General features: G+C 41.0%; 1 protein-coding gene across 2 annotated transcripts; it reads left to right on the top strand.

Moving 5' to 3' along the window:
- On the top strand, positions 1-26355 carry LOC111969446 (fatty acyl-CoA hydrolase precursor, medium chain). Of its 2 annotated transcripts, none has more exons than XM_023995602.2 (14): positions 1-491; positions 16976-17081; positions 17531-17735; positions 17903-18041; positions 18136-18269; positions 18403-18556; positions 18666-18770; positions 18948-19052; positions 19219-19359; positions 19466-19546; positions 22444-22591; positions 22785-22934; positions 23204-23276; positions 25275-26355. In XM_023995602.2, exons 2-14 carry the CDS (start codon positions 16982-16984, stop codon positions 25456-25458), a joined length of 1719 nt encoding a protein of 572 aa, XP_023851370.1. In that variant the 5' UTR covers positions 1-491; positions 16976-16981; the 3' UTR covers positions 25459-26355. The 2 variants fall into 2 exon arrangements, with proteins under 2 accessions (XP_023851370.1, XP_023851372.1); XM_023995604.3 differs by lacking the exon at positions 1-491 and adding an exon at positions 7326-8037.
- Positions 26356-26873: the final 518 nt, after the last annotated feature.

Raw genomic sequence — 26873 nt, forward strand, 5'->3', positions numbered from 1 at the left:
TGGTTAACCATTTAGCAGTCTCATGGCTTGGGGGTAGAAGTTTCGTGGTGTGTTTTTCGTGCTGTAACTTGATTTCCTTAAATGGAATAGAGACATCCATTTTACACGAGCCTGCTAGCCCGAGACTGAGGCTGCCTCTGTCTTTTATGCCTTTGTCGGCACTCAGTACAACTGCCGCAAGCTTTCCTACCTCCATGGTAACGGCATCTGGGTACAGGAACACTAGTGAACACAAGTGACTATCGCTAGGAGCCAGTCAGGGATTTACTTCAAATCAGTCAAATTGATCCTGCTCCGTTGCCTCATTGGACAGGCGCGTTTTTTCTTTCTTTCTGAAAACAACCAAACTGCACAAAATTCCAGTACACTAAAACTGATTTCTGGTTCCTTCGTATTGAAAGATTGTCAGGTTATGGCATTTCTAAACAGCAGACTTTAAAGCCAATCCCTGAAATTGCACCGAGTTATCAATTGGAGAGCAGCTTTCACTGGTGAGCCAAGATACTTATTTTTTTTTGCAAATTATTTGAAGTAGCTGCCTCTCGTCCTGCTTTTACTGTAATGCATGATAGTTGAAAATGTACATTGACTTATAATACTTATAGCCTAGCCTATAAACTGTATTTTATTGTGGGTTGATTGCATTCAACTAGTTTACTATAATCCCATAATGTATTTGATGCATTGCTTATTCCACATTACATTAAAACCAGGTGTAATGTGTACGCTGAGTGTCGGGAAGAAAGTTCAGGGAGTGTATTTAATTAATAAATGAACGTAGAACAGAACAAGAAACACGAGTAGAGTACAAACGTGAAACAATAACGCATGGGGAAGGAACCAAAGGGAGTGACAGATATAAGGAAGGTGATGAAGTCCAGGTGAGTCTTTACACGGAACCCAAACCGGCTAGTCATCTCTCCTCCTAGGCTTTTTCTTCTCTTGACTTTATATTGCGATTGGCAACTTTCATAAATTAGGTGTATTACAGGCTGACTACACCGCTCGCTATTGGTGACATGACATGCATACCCCTTAGCTAATGTTCCTGTCCAAAGGTCTTTACAAGTTCAGACCTACATTATCAATGATTGCTTAACTTGTGTGCGTGTCCAGTAGCCATCATAAGACCAGATATGGCCCAGACCAGTCACGTCTTGTTAGTTTACCTTGCCTCATCTATACAGATTCTGCTTACGTTCTGTTCTTTACATGTCCAATGGTCAATTCGATGTTGATCTAGCTTGGACACTCACATAGGTTTAGCCTTCATTCTGCTTACATATGTCTAATATTTAAGCTTATATTGATTATTCTTTCTACTTCAAAGAGAACAGTATAGGTTACTGAAAATCATCAGATGACTGGAAAATCTCCAACATAATCCCCCCTTTGAAACTCACAGAGTTTCACACAATTACATTTTCCAGTATAGATGAGAATGGGAGCACCTAATGAAACTCTATGGAGATAATCAACCTCACATCCATTTTAACAATCTGAGCTCCACTTTCCCATATACACTGGTGAGTCAGAACATATAGTGTTAAAGCATGTGCATTTCTTAGCCTTACCTAAGATTATCTCAGTTGAATACAAGAAAAATAGTAAACAAAATCAATAAACATCCTAAACCCTTATATTGTCATTCTCAATATGATACCTAAACATATTGCCCTTCCTCACAGACACCTCTCTAATATCTATTTTTGACAGTGAAAAACCTGTTAGAAGATTGAGAACAAACCCTATGTCACATACATGTCTAGGTGAAACGATATTCAGAAGGTCTAACAGCATTTATCATTCAGCAACTGTTACATTGAGTACATGGTTATACTATGTGTATACTTTTTTCTGGCCCCGCTGAGCCCCCTTATACCAGCCATTTGTTATTGCTTTTCTAAATGTTGTTTGGTCAATGTTTGGTTCTGGGGTAGTTTTCATTATGGCTACACCAGTTGGTAAAAGATGTCCAGATTTTCTGCATCAACCCACTTTCTTGTGGTTTTGTCATTGTCTTAGTTGGTGTACTAGTGCATGTGGGAGGTGAGTTTACAATTTCTTTTAGGTTGGTCGATGTTGCTGTCAAGGCCATTCTACCGTTCTTCATCTGTCCTGGTTTTCACTCTGTTAGAAAGACCATGTGATGGCAGAGAAGTCGATGGTAAGAAAGTCTCCTTCCCATTCTCCTGTCGTTGTTTCTTCGTCCCCTTGGACAGTGCCTCCATCAGGGGTATCTGCCAGAGTAGATATGTCATCAGGAGCAACAGGCATGTCACTCCTCCCTATCCCTGGACTCTGGATATTCAGAAGATGCTCCTTTATCCGCCTCTCCTTCGGCTTCTTCCTAGCTCCTTCCTGGCTCGTCGACCTCCTCTGCTCCCGTTCCCTTCGGACACCCGCCTGGTGTATCAGCATCCTCATGGCTCGGTGATAGCCGCCTCCTCCCCGCTCCGTAGGGACCCTCTCGCCTTGGCTTGTTCCACTTCCTCCGGAACACTCGGATGTAGTCCTGGTCCCCTGGGATCACCGGACGTGGAACCTCTGGTCCTGGTTCAGGCTGTTTCCATGAGGTTTTCAAACTCAGAGACTTATGGCCTCTGTTCTATGATTACACCATCTTATTTCTATCTCGAAATCACACAACAAAATGCTATTCCAGCTGAAGCTGGTGACTTCCTTCACTTCAGCTGAGGTGCTTTTAGTTTTTCCACTTTCTCCTGCTGGTTCCTAAGAGAGTGAAAGAGCATAAGACTTGCAAAGCAACGAAAAACACAAAACATAACAGTAATTTATGCATAAGTATATTCATGAAACCCGAAGTCTGAGACCATGACAATTCTATGCATCCAGGATACTTTTCTGCTGGACTCCACAAAAATAAAAGCCCTAAACAAGCTTCCTCATGCTTTCGCCCAGTCTTCCCCTTTCGGCCCCAGGTTCTGAGAGGTGTTCCCAAGCCATGTCATTTTAAACTTTTTTATTGCCACTTAATAGGCACATCACCTGATAGGCAAGTGCGTATCCCTTATCAACGTTACATCCTCTTGAGGTAACTCAGCACTGTATATGCTTTCACATTAATCCCTTCAACATGTTGTTTAGAGTACAATTACCCTAACATCTATCCTTTTCATATGATGCATTAACCAATAGAACAAGTATCTCCTAGACTTAATCCATCTGCATGTATGTCTACAGTGGACTCTAGTCTCTCTCTCTCTTCAGCTCCGCTTCCTCTGTCATGGTGTTTTTAAGCTCACCCATTATGTAGCTGGACCTTACTTCTTGTGAGAATTATGCACCCACCGAAGAGAGACATGACGATCTTTACCACTGCTGTAAGGAGTACCGTATGTGTGGACCAGACCAAATCTATCCCAACACCCCCTCCTGGTGTATCTGGATGTTCACTCAATCTCCGGAATTCAGCCTTTGGTTATCTCTGTTTTCACCTGAGAATACACACTGCAACACATGGGTTATTTTCTGACAACATCATTTGTGACTTTTGAATAACCGCATCCCCTGTACTCCCATCAGTCTCCCAGTTACCAGTTACCAATCCATGTGGCATGAATCTTCATATATTGATATCCCAACAATGCTACTAAAGTGACCCCTGCTACTACTAACATGGCCCATGCCTATAATCCCCCTCAATTGCGATCCCTTCGGCAACTTCCGTGAGAATAACTACTGCCTGTAATCTATCAAGTATTCGCCGGCTGTTAGAAATTGGGAAAGAGATTAATGAGTTGGAAGAATATTCAACCTACATATCCTTCCATCTAACCAATAACACACATGTCATTACTCCTATTTTACTACCACAGTTAGAAACATACTAAAACATTCTCAAATCAATTTAGTCAATATACATCAATCCCTCCTTTGGAACAAAGATCACTTATGTTTCACAAAACCTAAAAACATATTGACCTAACAAGAAAAGAGAAAAATAAATGTTAAAATAAATACATGTTTAATAACTTCCCACTACTCGTAATGTAACTAAAACTGGGGAAAAACGTCCATCCGTTACGTGCCCATGTTATGCTGGTCTCCATGCTGTCTCCATCTCCATCGTTGGGTGTTATTACAAAACACAGACTAATAACCTTATATGCAATTACTTGTATTCTATCACCCAGACACCTCTTTTTATCAATACAATGTAACATTATAATGACATAATAAAACAAAAGAAACAAGAACCAAACAAAAAACAAAAACCTTTATGTTAACCAAAGCATTCATCCAATAAATTCTAACCCCCCTAGCAAAGGATACTTACAGATAAGGTTTCCAGGGCTTCCATAGACCTAATAAACTAAACAGTTCTATATCCAAAACATAACTAAAACATTTTATAAATGATCCAACCCAAATTTAGAATAACAGTCCTTAGTGCTTACTATAACTCACATTCAAACTTCTCAATTTAGCACACATCATCCCTATTAAAATGTACATTTATAAAAATAAAACAAGTAATAACTTATCACAGCCCCCTCACAGCCCCCCCCTGTTTTCCTGTCATAAGTGGCCTAGTAATGAAACATCAGTAACTCAATGCATACTTTAGTCCAAAATGTTGGCAGTGTGTAGACTCAGAAGTGCCAAAAAGTCACTGTTGAATTGCACACCCTTATTGCCCTTTTTCCAGCCYGTTAGGGAGGGCTTTGAGGTTCACACACACTGTTTGTGGTCATTTTTCCTACCATGCATTAAGACACAATCTGATGTCACCTTCCATGATAACTTGTTTATTCTACTGGTGACCTCTCAGGACGAGTTACAGATCATGAAGTTATCAACATAACCCCTCGCAGAAACCCACACTCCAGTATCCCAATCCTGCYAATTTTGTATCGAAACATAAACAAAAAATGTAATCATCAATACATATATCACAATCCATTTGGAGTAACTGTCATCCCTTGTTAACATATATTTTCCCTTCTATATGCAGACTGAACAAAGTACATTTGTATATTTACCCAAAGACCATAACCCCAGGGAACTGGTAATTTTCCCTTTGAACACGTGATTCAAAAACAACATGTTAAATCAAACATATTTGACTTACTAGTCAGCTTAGATTACAACTCCTTATAATTTCCTAATGAAATAATAGAATTTCAAAGTAATGGTACGATTTGAATAGAGACTGGTGTTTTTCATTCATTTTATAATTTAATCCCACCTGTTTTGATCACTTTCCAATGAGATTGATCAGGTCTCATGGGAAAGTAATCAACACCTATTAAAATATTTCCTCTCCCTCTTCTTTCCCAGACCTTCTGAAATCATTTAAAACCTTTCAAAAACATTTCCATCCATCTGTATACCCAGTTTAAAAATGAATTGAAGACTCCAAAAAGAAAAACTCACAGTATCAATACCACTAACCCATATTCATAACCAGTAAATGGTGTGTGCGTGCTGGTGTATGTGTGTGTTAAACCATATGTCAAAAAGAAACAGAAACAGAAATGGCCAGGCATTACCATGCTTTATTTAGCATGCACTAGTCACAATACACACCCATATTATATTACATGATTGGTCTCTTACTGTCATAATCATGTACAAATATTCTGGTATTGCTAATAGAACAATTTCCAATCAACGCATTTAATAGCTGTTTCACCTTTAGATTGTTCCTGTTAACCATTCTAAATGTAATACTTTTTCCTGTCGCAAATGTAGTCAATTTCTCAGCTGAAGAAATCTGTGATATTTGATCCTAGGCATCAAATAGAAAGGTGTTTTAGACATGGTCTCTATGTCTACCTTAATTAACGTATTGGACTTCCATTTTTCCTGGAAGCAAGAATTCTATTCAAGACCCATCAGATAATACAGTGTTCCATTAAGTGGAATTGACCCCATTTTAAAATAAACAATCCCAGAACCCCTGTCCAGTAATCCTATCAGTTTAACCTGTTGCATTAGTTTAGTCAAATACAAAACTGTTGTTTAACAAATGTAGAACCTTCAAAGAGTTGGTGCTGTCTTATCAGCTTGGCAGTCAATACTTATTTCATTCTGCTTGTATTGCTGGACACTGCTCCACGTAATGGACACAGATTATAATTTTATAATACATTAGCTTCCTGCTCAAATTCACTGGAGTTACCTAACTATAAAACCAAGCAACAATAATCAAAAACTGTCAAAGAATGTTTCTCATACTTCTACTTCAAATGTCCCACTACCTGCTTGCTTTCAACRGTAGCAAGGTTCGATCCCTCTACTTATCCTTTAACCTTGTARTGAATCCTRAGCTTTTCAAATTACTAAAATATTGCATCGTTAGAGTGCTATAAAAAAGGTACTAATAACAWATTACCATTCACATACTGTCAATACATCAAGTAAAGATCACACCATACCGCTTCACATGAACCTGGCCTCGCTTCACCTCTATGGGGTCGAAGTAATCTATGCCCACATGGGTGAAAGGCGGCAAATCAGGTGACACTCGATCTTGTGGAAGGTCGGCCATCTTCTGTCCTCCAGCTCTAGCTTGCAACCGCCTGCAAAAGACACAGCTCTTAAGGATCTTCCTTGCTAAGGAGTTGGCACAGGGTATCCAATATCGCTGGCGAAGTCTAGAAAGCATGTGACCTCTCCCAGAGTGGCCAACCTGCTCATGGATGTGGAGTAAGATCAGTCTGGAGATGTAGGAGTCTTTGGGCAGGATCATAGGATTATTTAGTTCCGTAGGCATAGCAGCTTTGCTTAACCTTCCTCCCACTCTCAGAATGCCATTGTCAACAATTGGATCAWGCTTACAGATTGAGCCGCTTCTCTTGGCACATTGTTTTCCTTTCACAACTAGTGAAATTTCTTGTTTAAAGTACTGTCTTTGCTCAAATCGAATGATGACCTTTTCTGCTTCATCTAGGTCATCTACAGACAGACTTTCTTTTCCAAACATCAGTTTGAACTTGTCGATTTATCAATTTGATCAAATGCGCCCCTCCTGCCAGGTCACATTTAAGTGACGTCACAGGATGGTTGGCAATCCCCCTCACTCAGGACAGGCAACTCACACACTTTAACACCCTACTTCCTTCCTAAGCCTGTGAGTGAGGGGGATTGCCAACCATCCTTTGACGTCACTTAAATGTGACCTGGCAGGAGGGGCGCATTTGATCCTGCACTAGGAGAGAGGAGTGTAAATGATATATGAAGACTAGTGGAATTGCACAATACTAGAAGTTAGGAAGAAATACTATATAAAGGTGTATAAACATCATAGGCGAGTGTCCAGTAAGGTTTATAGAAAATGTATACTGGGGTGTGAGGTAAAGGAATATGCAGTACAGGGAAACATGGATGTTAGAGCCGATTTGGACATATTTGTATGAAAGACAGAACATACAGAGCTCCATGTACATTTGTGTAAATATATTAAATATTAATGTATATGATGAAATATTAGGTACGTACCTTTATGATTTATATTTACCTGATTGAGATATATTCATTTGTTGTTAGTGTAACTTAGTTTTTGGCCCCCCCTCTTGCCCATTCATTGTACTGTGTTAAATGTGTTAGGATACAGGCAGGAAGTTGGGCCTTCGGGGGAGGGAGTCCTTGCTAGACGCGGGAGCGGTATAGTTTTTTGACCATACAGACATACATATTACAAACAGGTCATATTATGTATTTTCCATATCAAGTAATCTATGCTTTAAGTTGGTTGGAGAATAATTTTTTTGTTAGATATAAGAATAAACATTTTTGTTGCACTATATCCCTGGATGTCATTGAATGTTTGGCCGTTTGGAAACCTTGAGTGTGGACTGTATGCGTACGAAACAACCCCGCTTCATTCAGGCTTGGGCAGTGGCTAGAGGAAAGGAAGCCACTACAATCAAGTAAAAAAACTCTGAAGGATTACTATCGGAAGGAAGTCTCCGGTTCGGACACATGCTGGATATTGTTCTATTTGTAATTGCATTCGGACCACAAGGACAGCTCACTTGGAAGGACTTGAACTCCTAGAATTCGCCAGCCGTGAGTAACCACTGTGAATGAATGAGTTGCCCTGTTCAATGCGATCGTTTGATCATGCATATTATGGAAGCGCAAATATACTTGTTTGATAAACCTGGGAATGGAATTCAAAACACAGCGCTGTGAAAACAATTAAGAAGTTTAAGTTTGGGAAGCACTGAGATCCAATGCACAATGTAGCCTAATCACATGTCTAATATTTGGCCTAACGTGGAAATGCAATACATCAACGCAACGAATGCAACTTAAGGATCTAAAGATACTGCGTGTTTAAACTTCATTAAAGGGACAAAACGTATAATGGGATGAAATGTTTAAAACGCATCTAAAATGACGAACTTGCACATGTTCAATTCAAAATGGGTCAATTTGCTGAAATGGATGACTGTGTTTTTAAAGCATTAAAGGAGGTCTAAAGGGGCATTACGTTTAACAATCAAACCAACAACTGTGTCATTGTAAATTGAGTGAACTAAAAGTGAATGATGGAGGATGAAATCCCAAATAAGACTCCACTGGAGAGGGCAGAGGAACATCTAAATTCACTCTATGCAGCCCGGAGAGAAACTTGGTGTGTACACGCAAAATTAATGAAATAAAAATCCTTCTTGTTGATGGAGGAAACATTGAAACTGTGAAGGAGAGTCTTGAAGCATTTGATGCTGTTCTCAATGACTTTAAGAATGCTCATGAATCTGTGCTAGATCTGGTCACAGAGGAGGAACAGGAACAGGAGAACATTAACTATTATCAACCAAGAATGAGAACTTATGAACATTTCCTGAACAAGGTGGAAATATGGAAAAAGGCTGAAGTTGAGCCACAAACGCTCATTGAACCACACGACAACATTTCCAATGTGTCAAAAACATCAAGTAAAACAAAGTATTCTAAGACTACTTTCTCAGTGTCCTCTGCATGCCTAAAAGCTGAGGCAGAACGAGCAGCTCTACTAGCTCGCCAAACGGACATAGCAACATACACTGCTCAAAAAAATAAAGGGAACACTTAAACAACACAATGTAACTCCAAGTCAATCACACTTCTGTGAAATCAAACTGTCCACTTAGGAAGCAACACTGATTGACAATACATTTCACATTCTGTTGTGCAAATGGAATAGACAAAAGGTGGAAATTATAGATTTCTGAGATCCTCAGACCCCTTGTGAGACCATATGCTGACACATGCACATTTGTGGCCTGCTGGAGGTCATTTTGCAGGGCTCTGGCAGTGCTACTCCTTGCACAAAGGCGGAGGTAGCGGTCCTGCTGCTGGGTTGTTGCCCTCCTACGGCCTCCTCCACGTCTCCTGATGTACTGGCCTGTCTCCTGGTAGCGCCTCCATGCTCTGGACACTATGCTGACAGACACAGCAAACTTTCTTGCCACAGCTCGCATTGATGTGCCATCCTGGATGAGCTGCACTACCTGAGCCACTTGTGTGGGTTGTAGACTCCGTCTCATGCTACCACTAGAGTGAAAGCACCGCCCGCCAGCATTCAAAAGTGACCAAAACATCAGCCAGGAAGCAGAGGAACTGAGAAGTGGTCTGTGGTCACCACCTGCAGAACCACTCCTTTATTGGGAGTGTCTTGCTAATTGCCTATAATTTCCACCTTTTGTCTATTCCATTTGCACAACAGCATGTGAAATGTATTGTCAATCAGTGTTGCTTCCTAAGTGGACAGTTTGATTTCACAGAAGTGTGATTGACTTGGAGTTACATTGTGTTGTTTAAGTGTTCCCTTTATTTTTTGGAGCAGTGTATATTGCCAAACTGAAGGTCCTGGAGAGTGTTGAGTCAACTTCTCAATCCCATGCTGTGGCAGCCCACTTACTAAGCCAAGAAGATGAAATTAAGTCTTATTTTGAGAAACAGGAACCAGAGGTCTATGAGGAACCTGATCCATCACCTGTTGAGTTTGCTGCATTAGCTGCAGTTCCAAAGACCTCACTACAAAGAGTTTTACAACAACCGACCACAAAGCCATCAAAACCTATTCAGAAAACAGTCATAAACCACACCCTTCAGCAGCCAACAGCAAGGTCTAGCAATCAACATAGAATCAACACTGCGGGTATCAGCCATAATAGCAGCCATGATAACCTCTCTACTGTCATGCAAAGGCAGAATGAAATTGCTGACCTCCTTGTACTACAGCACAAACAGGCCACACTCCCTGTTAGAGAGATACCTATGTTTGACGGTGATCCTCTAAACTTTAGGCCATTCATGCGTGCATTTGAGCATGGTATAGAAGATAAGACAAGCAGTCACCAGGATAGGCTCTATTACCTGGAACAGTACACCTCTGGTCAGCCCAAGGATCTGGTCCGTAGTTGTCTGCATATGGAAGCCAGAAGAGGCTATGCAGAGGCTAAGAGGTTGTTAAAGGAACACTTTGGCAATGAAATCAGTCACCACTGCTTACATGGAAAAGGCTTGGAACTGGACAAACATCAAACCAGATGATGGAAAGGGACTGGGTGGTTATGCACTCTATCTATGAGGTTGCTGTAACGCTATGCAAGACCTACAGAACATGGAAGAGCTTAATCTTCCCTCCAACATAAAGTTGATAATGTCAAAACTTCCCTACAAACTAAGGGAAAAATGGAGGTCTACAGCATGTGATATTTTAGAGAGAAGCCACCTGAGAGCCCAGTTCAGTGTCCTGGTGACGTTCATGGAAAAACAGTCCAAAATACTGCAGGATCTGTTGTATGGAGATATTCAAGATCCCCTGTCCAACAAAGCGTTTTTAAAAACCAAAACAGAAGCTGACTTTAAACAGCAGTTCAAGTCCAAGAGTAGGGGAAGCAGCTTTGCCACTGCAGTAGCTGTAGTGGCAGATTGTGACCCTGAAAAACCTTTAAAAGAACAAACATTCAAAGTAAAGAGACCAGGCACCTACCCTTCTGATGCTCCCAGTATCTCATGTATATTTTGTGCTGGTGAGCATTTATTGGTTGACTACCAACAGGTGAAGGCACAGCCACATGAATTCAAGGTTGAGTTTCTGAGATCAAAAGGCCTTCGTTTTGGCTGGTTGATGAGAGGACACTTAAGCAGAGAATGTAAAAGAAGGATGACCTGTCAGAGCTGTCAAAGAAAGCACCCTACTATCCTGCACATTGAAGGAAGAGAGAGATTTAAATCTCAAAAGGCAGATATGAGTGGTGTAGCAGTAAAGCGGGAGGAGACTGTCAGCAGTGCTCTTGTTTCACTGGAAGCTGGTGAAGATACCGGGGCCGGTACAGATTGTGCACTTGCAATTTGCCATTTCAAGTAAAGGTGGCAAATGGAAGCAAGTCTGTGTTAACTTCTTTGGGGTAGGGGGCAGTATTTTCACATCTGGATGAAAAGCATGCTCAGAGTAAACGGCCTGCTACAAAGCCATAAAAGCTAGAATATGCATATTATTAGTAGAGTTGGATAGAAAACACTCTGAAGTTTCTAAAACTGTTTGAATGATGTCTGTGAGTATAACAGAACTCATATGGCAGGCAAAAAACTGAGAAAAAATCCAACCAGGAAATGGGAAATCTGAGGTTGGTCAATTTTCAACTCAGCTCCTGTTGAAGATACAGTGGGATATTGGTAATTAGTAGAAAGAGGAGGAAGGGAAGCGCTACTAAGGTACACAATAGTACATTTTGGTAGATAGAAGGTGCTCTTTGGTAAAAGGGGTGAATTGGTCATCATCATTCGTATTAAAGGCAAAGCAAATTCTTCAAGTGCTCTGCAAGCTAAAGTGTGGATGGGATGAAGTCATCCCTGAAGAACACTCTATTTCATGGAAGAGATGGCTCTGAGCTGGACCAGCTCTCCAGATTCCAGATAGACAGGGGTATAATGCCTGAGAACTTTGGTCAAGTCAAGACCGCACAGCTGCATCACTTCGGTGACGCAAGTGAACAAGGTTATGGCACGGCAAGCTACCTTAGGTTCACAAACGGTATGGAAAAGGTCCACATCGCATTCATACTGGGGAAATCAAGGGTGAATCCACTCAAGCAGATTACGATCCCCAAACTGGAACTTGCCGCAGCAACATTGGCAGTGCGAGTGGACAGGATGTTAAGGTTGGAGCTCCAGATTGAACTTGAGGAGTCAACTTTCTGGACAGACAGCCAGTCTGTGCTAAAATACATCTGCAACGATACCAAGAAATTCCATACCTTTGTGGCTAATAGGGTTGCTATGATCCGTGACCTTTCGAAAGCAAAACAGTGGAGGTATTTGAACTCCAAACACAACCCAGCTGATGATGCCTCAAGAGGATTACATGTTGAAACTTTCCTGAACTCAAAGAGAGGGTGCAAAGGACCAGAATTCCTGGAGAGAACAGAAACACAATGGCCGAAAGTCCCCGAGGAGCTTGGCTCCATCCCTCCGGATGATCCAGAGGTGAGAAAAGACGTCATCGTAAACAGTACATGTGTGGAAGAAAAGAGTCCGACCAGCAAACTGATTGAGTACTATTCAACATGGAACAGGTTGAAGAAAGCAGTTGCCTGGATGCTGAAACTGAAGAGACTTCTWCTACAGTTAASCCAGAAAAGGYAAGTTCTCACKCAAACTGATCCASGATCAGATCKGAYTCTGACAAACTCACTGAAGGAACAAATTGACAAGTTCAAACTGACGTTTGGAAAAGAAAGTCTGTCTGTAGATGACCTAGATGAAGCAGAAAAGGTCATCATTCGATTTGAGCAAAGACAGTACTTTTTAAACAAGAAATTTCACTAGTTGTGAAAGGAAAACAATGTGCCAAGAGAAGCGGCTCAATCTGTAAGCTTGATCCAATTGTTGACAATGGCATTCTGAGAGTGGGAGGAAGGTTAAGCAAAGCTGCTATGCCTACGGAACTAAATAATCCTATGATCCTGCCCAAAGACTCCTACATCTCCAGACTTATCTTACTCCACATCCATGAGCAGGTTGGCCACTGGGAGAGGTCACATGCTTTCTAGACTTCGCCAGCGATATTGGATACCCTGTGCCAACTCCTTAGCAAGGAAGATCCTTAAGAGCTGTGTCTTCTGCAGGCGGATGCAAGCTAGAGCTGGAGGACAGAAGATGGCCGACCTTCCACAAGATCGAGTGTCACCTGATTTGCCGCCTTTCACCCATGTGGGCATAGATTACTTCGACCCCATAGAGGTGAAGCGAGGCCAGGTTCATGTGAAGCGGTATGGTGTGATCTTTACTTGATGTATTGACAGTATGTGAATGGTAATWTGTTATTAGTACCTTTTTTATAGCACTCTAACGATGCAATATTTTAGTAATTTGAAAAGCTYAGGATTCAYTACAAGGTTAAAGGATAAGTAGAGGGATCGAACCTTGCTACYGTTGAAAGCAAGCAGGTAGTGGGACATTTGAAGTAGAAGTATGAGAAACATTCTTTGACAGTTTTTGATTATTGTTGCTTGGTTTTATAGTTAGGTAACTCCAGTGAATTTGAGCAGGAAGCTAATGTATTATAAAATTATAATCTGTGTCCATTACGTGGAGCAGTGTCCAGCAATACAAGCAGAATGAAATAAGTATTGACTGCCAAGCTGATAAGACAGCACCAACTCTTTGAAGGTTCTACATTTGTTAAACAACAGTTTTGTATTTGACTAAACTAATGCAACAGGTTAAACTGATAGGATTACTGGACAGGGGTTCTGGGATTGTTTATTTTAAAATGGGGTCAATTCCACTTAATGGAACACTGTATTATCTGATGGGTCTTGAATAGAATTCTTGCTTCCAGGAAAAATGGAAGTCCAATACGTTAATTAAGGTAGACATAGAGACCATGTCTAAAACACCTTTCTATTTGATGCCTAGGATCAAATATCACAGATTTCTTCAGCTGAGAAATTTACTACATTTGCGACAGGAAAAAGTATTACATTTAGAATGGTTAACAGGAACAATCTAAAGGTGAAACAGCTATTAAATGCGTTGATTGGAAATTGTTCTATTAGCAATACCAGAATATTTGTACATGATTATGACAGTAAGAGACCAATCATGTAATATAATATGGGTGTGTATTGTGACTAGTGCATGCTAAATAAAGCATGGTAATGCCTGGCCATTTCTGTTTCTGTTTCTTTTTGACATATGGTTTAACACACACATACACCAGCACGCACACACCATTTACTGGTTATGAATATGGGTTAGTGGTATTGATACTGTGAGTTTTTCTTTTTGGAGTCTTCAATTCATTTTTAAACTGGGTATACAGATGGATGGAAATGTTTTTGAAAGGTTTTAAATGATTTCAGAAGGTCTGGGAAAGAAGAGGGAGAGGAAATATTTTAATAGGTGTTGATTACTTTCCCATGAGACCTGATCAATCTCATTGGAAAGTGATCAAAACAGGTGGGATTAAATTATAAAATGAATGAAAAACACCAGTCTCTATTCAAATCGTACCATTACTTTGAAATTCTATTATTTCATTAGGAAATTATAAGGAGTTGTAATCTAAGCTGACTAGTAAGTCAAATATGTTTGATTTAACATGTTTTTGAATCACGTGTTCAAAGGGAAAATTACCAGTTCCCTGGGGTTATGGTCTTTGGGTAAATATACAAATGTACTTTGTTCAGTCTGCATATAGAAGGGAAAATATATGTTAACAAGGGATGACAGTTACTCCAAATGGATTGTGATATATGTATTGATGATTACATTTTTTGTTTATGTTTCGATACAAAATTRGCAGGATTGGGATACTGGAGTGTGGGTTTCTGCGAGGGGTTATGTTGATAACTTCATGATCTGTAACTCGTCCTGAGAGGTCACCAGTAGAATAAACAAGTTATCATGGAAGGTGACATCAGATTGTGTCTTAATGCATGGTAGGAAAAATGACCACAAACAGTGTGTGTGAACCTCAAAGCCCTCCCTAACRGGCTGGAAAAAGGGCAATAAGGGTGTGCAATTCAACAGTGACTTTTTGGCACTTCTGAGTCTACACACTGCCAACATTTTGGACTAAAGTATGCATTGAGTTACTGATGTTTCATTACTAGGCCACTTATGACAGGAAAACAGGGGGGGGCTGTGAGGGGGCTGTGATAAGTTATTACTTGTTTTATTTTTATAAATGTACATTTTAATAGGGATGATGTGTGCTAAATTGAGAAGTTTGAATGTGAGTTATAGTAAGCACTAAGGACTGTTATTCTAAATTTGGGTTGGATCATTTATAAAATGTTTTAGTTATGTTTTGGATATAGAACTGTTTAGTTTATTAGGTCTATGGAAGCCCTGGAAACCTTATCTGTAAGTATCCTTTGCTAGGGGGGTTAGAATTTATTGGATGAATGCTTTGGTTAACATAAAGGTTTTTGTTTTTTGTTTGGTTCTTGTTTCTTTTGTTTTATTATGTCATTATAATGTTACATTGTATTGATAAAAAGAGGTGTCTGGGTGATAGAATACAAGTAATTGCATATAAGGTTATTAGTCTGTTTTGTAATAACACCCAACGATGGAGATGGAGACAGCATGGAGACCAGCATAACATGGGCACGTAACGGATGGACGTTTTCCCCCAGTTTTAGTTACATTACGAGTAGTGGGAAGTTATTAAACATGTATTTATTTTAACATTTATTTTTCTCTTTTCTTGTTAGGTCAATATGTTTTTAGGTTTTGTGAAACATAAGTGATCTTTGTTCCAAAGGAGGGATTGATGTATATTGACTAAATTGATTTGAGAATGTTTTAGTATGTTTCTAACTGTGGTAGTAAATTAGGAGTAGTGACATGTGTGTTATTGGTTAGATGGAAGGATATGTAGGTTGAATATTCTTCCAACTCATTAATCTCTTTCCCAATTTATAACAGCCGGCGAATACTTGATAGATTACAGGCAGTAGTTATTCTCACGGCAGTTGCCGAAGGGATCGCAATTGAGGGGGATTATAGCAAACTCGCAAGCTCGCTAAATAGTACAAATTAGCTAGCAACAGCAAGCTAGCTAAATAGGACAAATTAGCTAGCAACAGCAAGCTAGCTAAATGGGACAAATTAGTTAGCAAGTGTAAACTAGCTAGCTAAATTTCCATAAAGGTTTAATGCTTTTTGACCTGTCCCCAAATTAATGTAATTGGTTCAGTTTGTTTTGATATTTTAACCTGCGTATCGCGTTTGGTGTGGGGGGGAAATAAATGTTTGGGTTTGGGTTCGGTGTACGATGGTGATAGGTGTGTGTAATAATGAGCAGCCTGGTGACCTAGAGCGTCGGAGAGGGAGCATACGTGACATCAGGGACTTTTGATGTTACAGCCTGCTGTTACTTCAGAAGTTTAGTTTACTGTATGGCCAATGATGTTGCTGTTAGTCCAATGTAATCTCTATCCAGGTTAGCTCAAGGTCTAGTCTACTCCTGTCCTGAGCCAAGCTGTAGGTAATTTACTCATAGTTAATTGCCTGATATCATGTCATTGTTGGTGTTCTGCACACTGAACTTGGCAGAAATGTAGACCCAAGATAAACAAGTGGAGTTGGTAGCATGACATCTAATTTCATAGTGTATGTCCAGGCAGCTATAGCAGATTAAAACAAACCAGGATGTTCTTTCAGAGGACTCCCCCTTTTCAAACTGCTGTTTGACATTCGATCAGGACTGAATCAACTCGGCTGGCTTTTTAGAAAATCCATAACAGGTTGCATTGGAATTTCCAATGCCAGCCTGTGATATGAAGAGCAGCTCAATCCTCAATCTCCCACAGATTTACTGAAGGCATTTAACTGAATTGGGGCTCCATATTCCTTTAGCTGGAGGTCATACTTTTCTCTCTAATGTATTGATATTTGGTTACTCACTGGATATAGATGTAATGTGCATTTAATGTATAGAGATTATGTAAATCGGCAACTGCTGAAATAGATCTTCATGTGGTTTGATATTCTACAGACGTGAATGGATAATCTATCTGGCACCACTATGATGTGTCAGGGCAGAAGAGTCCTGCTCGCATGGATAAGTCTGAGCCTGTTTGTGAGTTTTCATACAGTCGAAGGTAAGAATGTAAACTCAGCAAAAAAAGAAACGTCCCTTTTTTAGGACCCTGTCTTTCAAAGATCATTCGTAAAAATCCAAGTAACTTCACAGATCTTCATTGTAAAGGGTTTTAACACTGTTTCCCTTGCTTGTTCAATGAACCATAAAACATTTATGAACATGGAACGGTCGTTACGACACAAACAGCTTAGACGGTAGGCAGTTAAGGTCACAGTTATAAAAACTTAGGACACTAAAGAGGCCTTTCTACTGACTCTGAAAAACACCAAAAGAAAGATGCCCAGGGTCCCTGCTCATCTGTTTGTAATGTTTAATTCACTATTAGCTGTTAACAAGCAGCTATATATACTTTAGTTTGGTATGGTTGTAAATCGCTCCTTTCCCAATTAATGCGTCCTTTGACAGAGTACTACAATGCCTTTTCTATAACTTTAAAATCTTTTCCAGGCGACAGAGAGAGCCTCTTCCAGCTTAATACTAGGTATGGTAAGCTGGAGGGCAGACTGGTCAGAGTGAGAGAGAGCCAGACGAAGGTGGCTGCCTACCTGGGGATCCCCTTCGCTGAGCCCCCTGTCGGGCCCCTGAGGTTCCAGGCCCCCAAACCTCCCCGGGTGTGGCAGGGACTGAGAGACGCCAAGGCTTACCCCCCACTGTGAGCCTAAGCAGTAATGTCTCAGAGAGACAGGCAGGGAGACAAACAGCCTATACTGTTTTATGGGGAACTCTGAATCATGCTTATTCTAATGAACATTAACATTCTGCCATGTTTTTATTGATAGTGTAAGAAAATGTCACCTTTCTTGTCCTATTAACACACAGGTGTCTGCAGAACATGAACCACACTAGACGAATGGGGGACCTGTACAGAGGTCGGTTCCCTGTCCTAACCACCTCAGAGGACTGCCTTTACCTGAACATCTACACACCAGTCAAACCTGGGTACCCAAGGAAACTACCAGTGAGGAGAGACATGAGAATGTACTCATATGCTTGTCTACTCTGAGTTAGATGTCTTTTGTTTGGTGGTCTTGTCTAAAAAAAAGTGTCTGTAGGTGATGATTTGGATCCATGGTGGTGGCTTCCTCATGGGAGGGGCTTCACTCTATGATGGCTCCTCATTGGCTGCCTTCGGGGACGTTGTGGTGGTCATCCTTCAATACCGTCTGGGTATCCCAGGGTTCCTCAGGTACACTTCTATTGGTACTGATTTTGGTCAATATGATCAATGCACAAATTTGGGTCAGTAACATTTTCTCCTGTTTGGTGTCTACTGAACACAACCCTGGCATATCTGATCTAATGTCTGTGTGATTGTCCAGCACTGGGGATGGCCAGTACCCTGGGAATGTGGGTATTCTGGACCAGGTGTGTGCCCTGCGCTGGGTGCAGGAGACCATCAGCAGTTTCGGGGGAGACCCAGGATCTGTCACCATTTTTGGAGAGTCTGCTGGTGGTGTTGCCGTCTATTTACATGTGTGTACTGTAGATCTAGGAAAACAGATACTTGTTGATACAGAAAGATGCACTGGCTGTCTGTATGTAGGCTTACTTTGGGCACTGATCCATGGTTCTGTCTGTACAGATGATGTCCCCTCTGTCATCAGGACTGTTCCACAAGGCCATCAGTCAGAGTGGAGTACCCCTCATTTCTCTGTTCATCCAGGATGACCCCAAACCTGCTGCACAGGTGATCTGCTGTTTCACTGTGTGCTGATCATAACAGCAAGTCTCAAGGATCCCATACATTGATTCATATGCAATAAAACCTTCAGTGGTCTTATAACTCGTTATTATTCTGGTACAATGTAGCGTGTTGTAATTACCGTCATTCAAATGCTCTGGTTTCAATCTCTCCCTCCTCCAGCTGGTGGCACAGAGAGCAGGATGTCCCAGTGATGACTCTGCAGAGCTCATGACCTGCCTCAGTACCCTCAGCCCACAGGACATAGAGGTGGCTACACCTGCACTGGTAGGTTTGTTCTGAGCCTCACACTCACCTTACAGTGTGTGGGGTGTATGTATCCGAATGCCAGGCTATTTCTGCTTTAGCTAACTTATACTATATACCACTGTTGAATGCAGCAACATGGCTGTTGTTTGACTTCCATTCTGGGGCCCATCCTCTCTCTCCACAGGGGGAGATGGTTCTGTCTGTGCACAGGGATGGGACAGTCATCCCTACCAACCTGGAGGAAGTCCTGCAGACCAAGAGCTTCCTGGGCTTCCCCAGCATCATGGGGGTCAACAACCATGAGTATGGATGGATGCTCCCACATGTATGTATGTCCTTGCATGAAGATATGAAAACTGTCTGTTATATATTTTACAGGTAAATGTACTTTTATCTTATTTTTTTTTGTAAGACCTTGTGTGTTCCACCAGTTTTTCCTGTTTCCTGGATGGGATCTTGGAATGACCCATGAAAACATGATGATGATCCTGGCGTTTATGCTTCCGAAACTGGTTAGTGAACTACGGTGGCAGCCAGGGTTGGGTAGGTTACTTTCTAAATGTAATTTTTTAGAGTTACTAGTTACTTTTCTGTCCAAAATTGTAATCAGTAACGTAACTTTTGTATTACACAAACTCAGTAATGTAATCGGATTACTTTCAGTTGCTTTTTGATTACTTTCTCCTTAAGAGGCATTAGAAGAAGACGAAAAGGATCCATCAAATGCATTTGGTGTGTCATAGTGGTCTCTGACTTTGTGGTCAGACTCGCTCGGGTGGAACAAACTTAAACTTGCGCCTTTTTGCAATGCTGAATTGAATTTTTCATTGAGAAATCAGAAATGTCATAATGTATTTTTTTCGCAAACATCCTTTCTGAATTTAAAAGTATTCAACAAAGTAATCATCTAGCTTTTAAAAAGTATATTTTTGCTGGTGAAAGAACAATCAGAACTTCACTTCAATTTCATGATGTATGCAGGAAAATACACACTGGGATGATAATAACAGAGTATTATCAACCTGTAGATTTAAGAGGAGATCCTAGAGTTTCTCCTTAGATTGTCACACACAACTGCTAGTTGATTGGTTAATATAGAATGGTGGGTAGGCTTTATGCAAAATATGAACAACGTTTATCTGATAATATGCAGGCGAAAGACTGGGATTTGTCGATTTAAGACGAAAACAAGTTTTGCAGCTGCTTGAAAATGAAATATAGAGTATTCTAAATGATCGACAAAACAAGTCTGTACGCTCTGGGAAATATACAGTACCAGTCAAAAGATTGGACACCTACCCATTCAAGGGTTTTTCTTTATTTTTTACTATTTTCAACATTGAATAATAATAGTGAAGAGATCAAAACTATGAAATAACACACATGGAATCATGTAGTAATCAAAAAAGTGTTAAACAAATCAAAATATATGTTATATTTGAGATTGTTCATAGTAGCCACTCTTTGCCTTGATGACAGCTTTGCACACTCTTGGCATTCTCTCAATTAGCTTCATGAGGTAGTCACCTGGAATGCATATCAATTAACATATTATGGCAAGAACAGCTCAAATGAGCAACGAGAAACGACAGTCCATTATTACTTTAAGACATGAAGGTCAGTCAATCCGGAACATTTCAAGAACTTTGAACGTTTCTTCAAGTGCAGTCGCAAAAAACATTAAGAGTTATTATGAGTCTCATGAGGACCGCCACAGGAAAGGAAGACCCAGAGTTACCTCTGCTGTAGAGTTCAAGTAACAGACACATCTCAACATCAACTGTTTTTTATTTTACCTTCATTTAACTAGGCAAGTCAATTAAGAACAAATTCTTATTTTCAATGACGGCCTAGGAACAGTTCAGGGGCAGAACGACAGATTTTTAACTTGTCAGACCCGGGATTTGATCTTGCAACCTTTCGGTTAGGTGTGTCCAACGCTCTAACCACTAGGCTACCTGCCACACCTTTTCAGAGGAGACTGTGTGAATCAGGCTTTCATGGTTGAGTTTCTGTAAAGAAATCACTACTAAAGGACACAATAATAAGAAGACTTGCTTGGGCCAAGAAACACGAGCAATGGACATTAGACTGGTGGAAATCTGTCCTTTGGTCTGATGAGTCCAAATGTGAGATTTGATTCCAACCGCCGTGTCTTTGTGAGACGCAGAGTAGGTGAACGGATGATCTCCACATGTGTGGTTCCCACCGTGAAGCATGGAGGAGGATGTGTGGGGGTGCTTTGCTGGTGACATTGTCTGTGATTTATTTAGAATTCAAGGCACACTTAACCAGCATGGCTACCACAGCATTCTGCAGCGATACACCATACCATCTGGTTTGTGCTTAGTGGGACTATTATTTTGTTTTTCAATAGGAATATGACCCAAAACACACCTCTAGGCTGTGTAAGGGCTATTTGACCAGGAAAGAGAGTGATGGAGTGCTGCATCAGATGACCTGGCCTCCCAATCACCCGACCTCAACCCAATTGAGATGGTTTAGGATGATTGGACAGCAGAGTGAAGGAAAAGCAGCCAGCAAGTGCTCAGCATATGTGGGAACTCCTTCAAGACTGTTGGAAAAGCATTCCTCGTGAAGCTGGTTGAGAAAATGCCAAAAGTGTGCAGAGCTGTCATCAAGGCAAAGGGGTGTCTACTTTGAAGAATATAAAATATATTTTGATTTGTTTAACACTTTTGTAACGTTCGTCATTAAGGGTAGACCAAGGTGCAGCGTGATTTGGGTTCATCATATTTTATTAAAATGTGAACCAGCAAAAAAACAATAAACAATACAACGAATGAAAAGCTTTGTCGTGTAAAATACATGCAACCAAACAGACAAGATCCCACCACTGAAGGTGGGAAAAAGGGCTGCCTAAGTATGATCCCCAATCCGAGACAACGATAGACAGCTGCCTCTGATTGGGAACCATACTAGGCCAAGAAAGAAAAAGAAAACATACATATACAAAAACTAGAGTACCCACCCTATTCACACCCTGACCTAACCAAAATATAGAGAATAAACAGGGATCTCTAAGGTCAGGGCGTGACAACTTTGTTGGTTACTACATGATTCCATATGTTATTTCATCGTTTTGATGTCCGCTATTATCCTACAATGTAGAAAATAGTAAAAATAAACACCCTTGAATGAGTAGAATGTTCCAAACTTTTGACTGGTACTGTATATACACTATATTTACATACATACATACATACATACATACATACATACATACATACATACATACATGGTATATTATATTAAAAATCCACTTCTGACACTTAATACAGTTTTTTTTTGTAATCAGTTACTCCCCAACCCTGATGGCAGCTTTATAATAAAACATCTAGCAGTCTGGTCCATGAGCTGCATTTTAAACTCTGTATCTCCCTGGTAGCGTATGCCAGACTCTGCCCTGGGGATCATCGTAGGGGAGTACTTTGGTGACACGAAGGACCCCGTGGGGATCAGAGATGCCTTCTTGGAGCTTATGGGAGATCTACTGATTGTGATCCCTGGGATCCAGGGAGCCAGAGGGTGTAGAGGTGAAGAATACACTGGGAACTATACCAATCAGATGCCTGATTTTTCTTTAGAAACCTGGAAGACATTATTTAATAATTATTATGAATAAATTATTTTAAAACAGTTTATCTAATTGATTGAGACATTTTGTAGTTGAAAGACATGTTATGTTGGTATTCACAGTTGTGTGTAATGTATCTGTCTGTCTACAAGATTCTGGTTGCTTGATCTACTACTATGAGTTCCAGCAGCGCCCCTCCATGTTCGAGTCCAGCAGGCCAGGCTTTGTGAAAGCAGACCACTTTGATGAGGTTGGCTTTGTGTTTGGCGCCCCCTTTTGGACAGATGACATAGTGATGTTAGGTAAAAATAAATAAAAAATATTCTGGAGATATTGTAGGCTAAATATATTTGAAAACCTTGTTTTTATATCAAATTCTGGAGGAACTGTCCATAACAATAACATGAGTAACAAGTTACTGTGAAGTCAACATAATCAGATGTTAATACTGTTAAGTGACAAAAGACTGAGGGAGATTATATTTTGGACAAGCTCATTCTGTTGAGCCTGTACTGTATCTCTGCAGCTTTTCTTGGAAACGACAGAAACTAAAAAAGTTTTCCACTCATAGATAACACGACAGACGAGGAACGACAGCTTAGCAGGACCATGATGAAATACTGGACTAACTTTGCCAGAACAGGGTGAGATCCCTTTTTTGTTCTCTCGCTCGCTCTCTCTCTCTGCATTCAGTTGGAGAAGCTTCAGCACAGATATGACATGTAACAAGAACCAGATTTCTGTCATGATGTAGTCAAGTTTTCATACCGCCAGAAGTTTTTAGTTTTTTTCTGAGTAAATTGATTTCTAAATAAGATACAGGAGATAGTTCATACTAGACAAAGGACAGTTTAAGACTCCCTACTGTATGCAAAAAAAATATTTGCTACTATATACCAAGTATGCTTTTCATATCTACTTAGTGGTTACTCAATATAGTACATTATAGTAGATCAACCACCAATTGCATTGGGTCATAGTAGCACTGTACATACAGTGCATTCGGAAAGTATTCAGACCCCTTGACTTTTTCCACATTTGGTTACGTTACAGCCTTATAATAAAATGTATTACATCTTTTTTTCCCTCATCAATCTACACACAATACCCCATAATGACAAAGCAAAAACCGGTTTATAGATATTTTTGCAAATGTATATAAAAAAGAAATATTACATTTGCATAAGTATTCAGACCCTTTACTCAGTACTTTGTTGAAGCATGTTTGGCAGCGATTACAGCCTTGAGTCTTTTTGGGTTTGACGCTACAAGCTTGGCACACCTGTACTTGGAGTTTCTACCATCCTTCTCTGCAGATCCTCTTAAGCTCTGTAGGTTTGAGGGGAGCATCGCTGCACAGCTATTTTCATTTCTCTCCAGAGATGACCGATCGGGTCAAGTCCGGCCTCTGGCTGGGCTACTCAAGATCATTCAGAGACTTGTCCCAAAGCGACTCCTGCGTTGTCTTGGCTGTGTGCTTCGGGTTGTTGTCCTGTTGCAAGGTGAACCTTCACCCCAGTCTGAGGTCCTGAGTGCTCTGGAGCAGGTTTTCATCAAGGATCTCTCAGCACTTTGCTCCATTTGTCTTTTCCTCGATCCTGACTAGTCTCCCAGTCCCTGCCGCTGAAGAACATCCCCACAGCATGATGCTGCCACCACCATGCTTCACCGTAAGGATGGTGCCAGGTTTTCTCCAGACGTGATGCTTGACATTCAGGCCAAATAGGTCAATCTTGGTTTCATCAGACCAGAGAATATTTTTTTCTCATGGTCTAAATCCTTTTATGTGCCTTTTGGCAAACTCCAAGCGGGCTGAAATGTGCCTTTTACTGAGGAGTGGCTTCCGTCTGGCCACTACCATAAAAGACTGACTGGTGGTGCTGCAGAGATGGTTGGCCTTCTGGAAGGTTCTCCCATATCCACAGAGGAACTCTGGAGCTCTGTCAGTGACCATCGGGTTCTTGGTCATCTCCCTGACCAAGGCCCTTCTCCCCAGATTGCTCAGTTTGGCCGGGCGGCCAGCTCTAGGAAGAGTCTTGGTGGTTCCAAACTTCCATTTAAGAATGCTGGAAGCCACTGTGTTCTTGGGGACCTTCAATGCTGCAGACTTTTTGGTACCCTTCCCTCGATCTGTACCTGTCTCGGAGATCTGCGGACAATTCCTTCAACCTCATGGCTTGGTTTTTGCTCTGACATACACTGTCAACTGTGGGACCTTTTATATAGACAGGTGTGTGCCTTTCCAAATCATGTCCAATCAATTGAATTTACCACAGGTGGACTCCAAGTTGTAGAAACATTTTGAGGCTGATCAATGGAAACAGGATGCACCTGAGCTAAATTTCAGTCTCATAGCAAAGGGTCTGAATAGTTATGTAAATAAGGTATTTCTGTTTATTTTTAATACATTTGCAAAAATGTCTACTTCTGTTTTCGCTTTGCCATCATGGGGTATTGTGTGTAGATTGAGGTTTTGTTTTCTTAAATCTATTTAGAATAAGGCTGTAATGTAACAATTGTGGAAAAAGTCAAGCGGTCTGAATACTTTCTGAATGCATTGTATGTAAAATGAAGTAGTCATAAGTGCAGCCGCTCATATGATGCCAATGGGTGTGTCCCTGTCTCTCCCTCTGTCCCTGTAGTAACCCTAACGGAGAGAATATGTTTGATTGGCCGACATTCACCACAGAAGAAGAGTGTCTACTGATCCAGGCAAACCTCAGGCTGGGCAGTGTCTCAGAGAAGAAGAGAGCCCAGTTCTGGACAGAAGACTTCCCCAAAGGACTGCAGACTGCTGGACACAAAGATGCACACAATGACCTTTAGAGCTGAATGTTCACTGTGTCAAATGCTGTTCTAGGAGTGTCCATGTTGTTTCCCTCCACTCCTGTCACGTCCTGACCATAGAGAGTCCTTATTTTCTATGGTATAGGTCAGGGCGTGACTGGGGGGTTAGTCTAGTTTATTATTTCTATGTGGGGTTCTAGGTTTGTTTTTCTATGTTGGTGATTGTGTATGATTCCCAAATAGAGGCAGCTGGTATCTTTGTCTCTAATTGGGGATCATATTTAGGTAGCTTTTTTCCACCTGTGTTTATGGGATATTGTTTTGAGTTAGTGCATGTAGCATCTCTGTAGTCACGGTTCGTTGTTAATTTATTGTTTATTTGTTTTGTCTTTGCTAAGTTTCACTTTCTAATAAATAATGTGGAACTCAACATCTGCTGCGCCTTGGTCCGACATTTATTCGAACGAACGTGACAGAATATCCCATCAAACCAGAACCAAGCAGCGTGTTCACCAGGTGAAGGATTTCTGGACATTGGAAGGAGATAATGGAGGACAGCGACGACGACAGGGTTCGCGGCTACAGAAAGCCCAAGGACAACCCCAAGTTTTTTGGGGGAGGGGGGCACATGGAGCTGGCGACTGAGCAGAGAGAAGAGCCAGAGACTGTCAGGGAGGCAATGGGGAAGTTGGGAGAGAATGAGATGAGAGAGATGTTGTGCAAGTGTGTTCTTCTCAACATCCGACCAGAGGATCCGGTTAGCAGTCTGGTGCAACCTGTGCCGGTTCCACGCTTCTTGCCTCAAGTGCGCCTCTCCAGTCCGGTACGTCATGTGTCTCCTCCTCAACTCTCCCTGAAGTGCGTGTCCCCAGTCCGGTACGTCATGTGTCTCCTCCTCAACTCTCCCTGAAGTGCGTGTCCCCAGTCCGGTACGTCCTGTGCCTGCTCTTCGCACTCTCCCTCAAGTGCGCCTTGAGGGAGAGGGGGGGGGGGGTGTACTGTCACGTCCTGACCATAGAGAGTCCTTATTTTCTATGGTAGAGTAGGTCAGGGTGTGACTGGGGGGTTAGTCTAGTTTATTATTTCTATGTGAGTTCTAGGTTTGTTTTACTATGTTGGTGATTGTGTATGATTCCCAAATAGAGGCAGCTGATATCTTTGTCTCTAATTGGGGATCATATTTAGGTAGCTTTTTTCCACCTGTGTTTATGGGATATTGTTTTGAGTTAGTGCACGTAGCATCTATGTAGTCACGGTTTGTTGTTAGCAAAGACAAAAACAAATAAACTAAGTTACACTTTTTAATAAATAATGTGGAACTCAACATCCGCTGCGCCTTTGTCCGACATTTATTCTAACTAACATGACAACTCCAGTGATGCCAGTCTGGTATTAGGTTACAGTATATGAGGCTTTCTTAGCCTTTTCCTTATTTTGTATCATAATTTGACCAT

The sequence above is a fragment of the Salvelinus sp. IW2-2015 genome, linkage group LG10, assembly GCF_002910315.2.
Source record: "Salvelinus sp. IW2-2015 linkage group LG10, ASM291031v2, whole genome shotgun sequence".
Lineage (NCBI taxonomy): Eukaryota > Metazoa > Chordata > Actinopteri > Salmoniformes > Salmonidae > Salvelinus > Salvelinus sp. IW2-2015.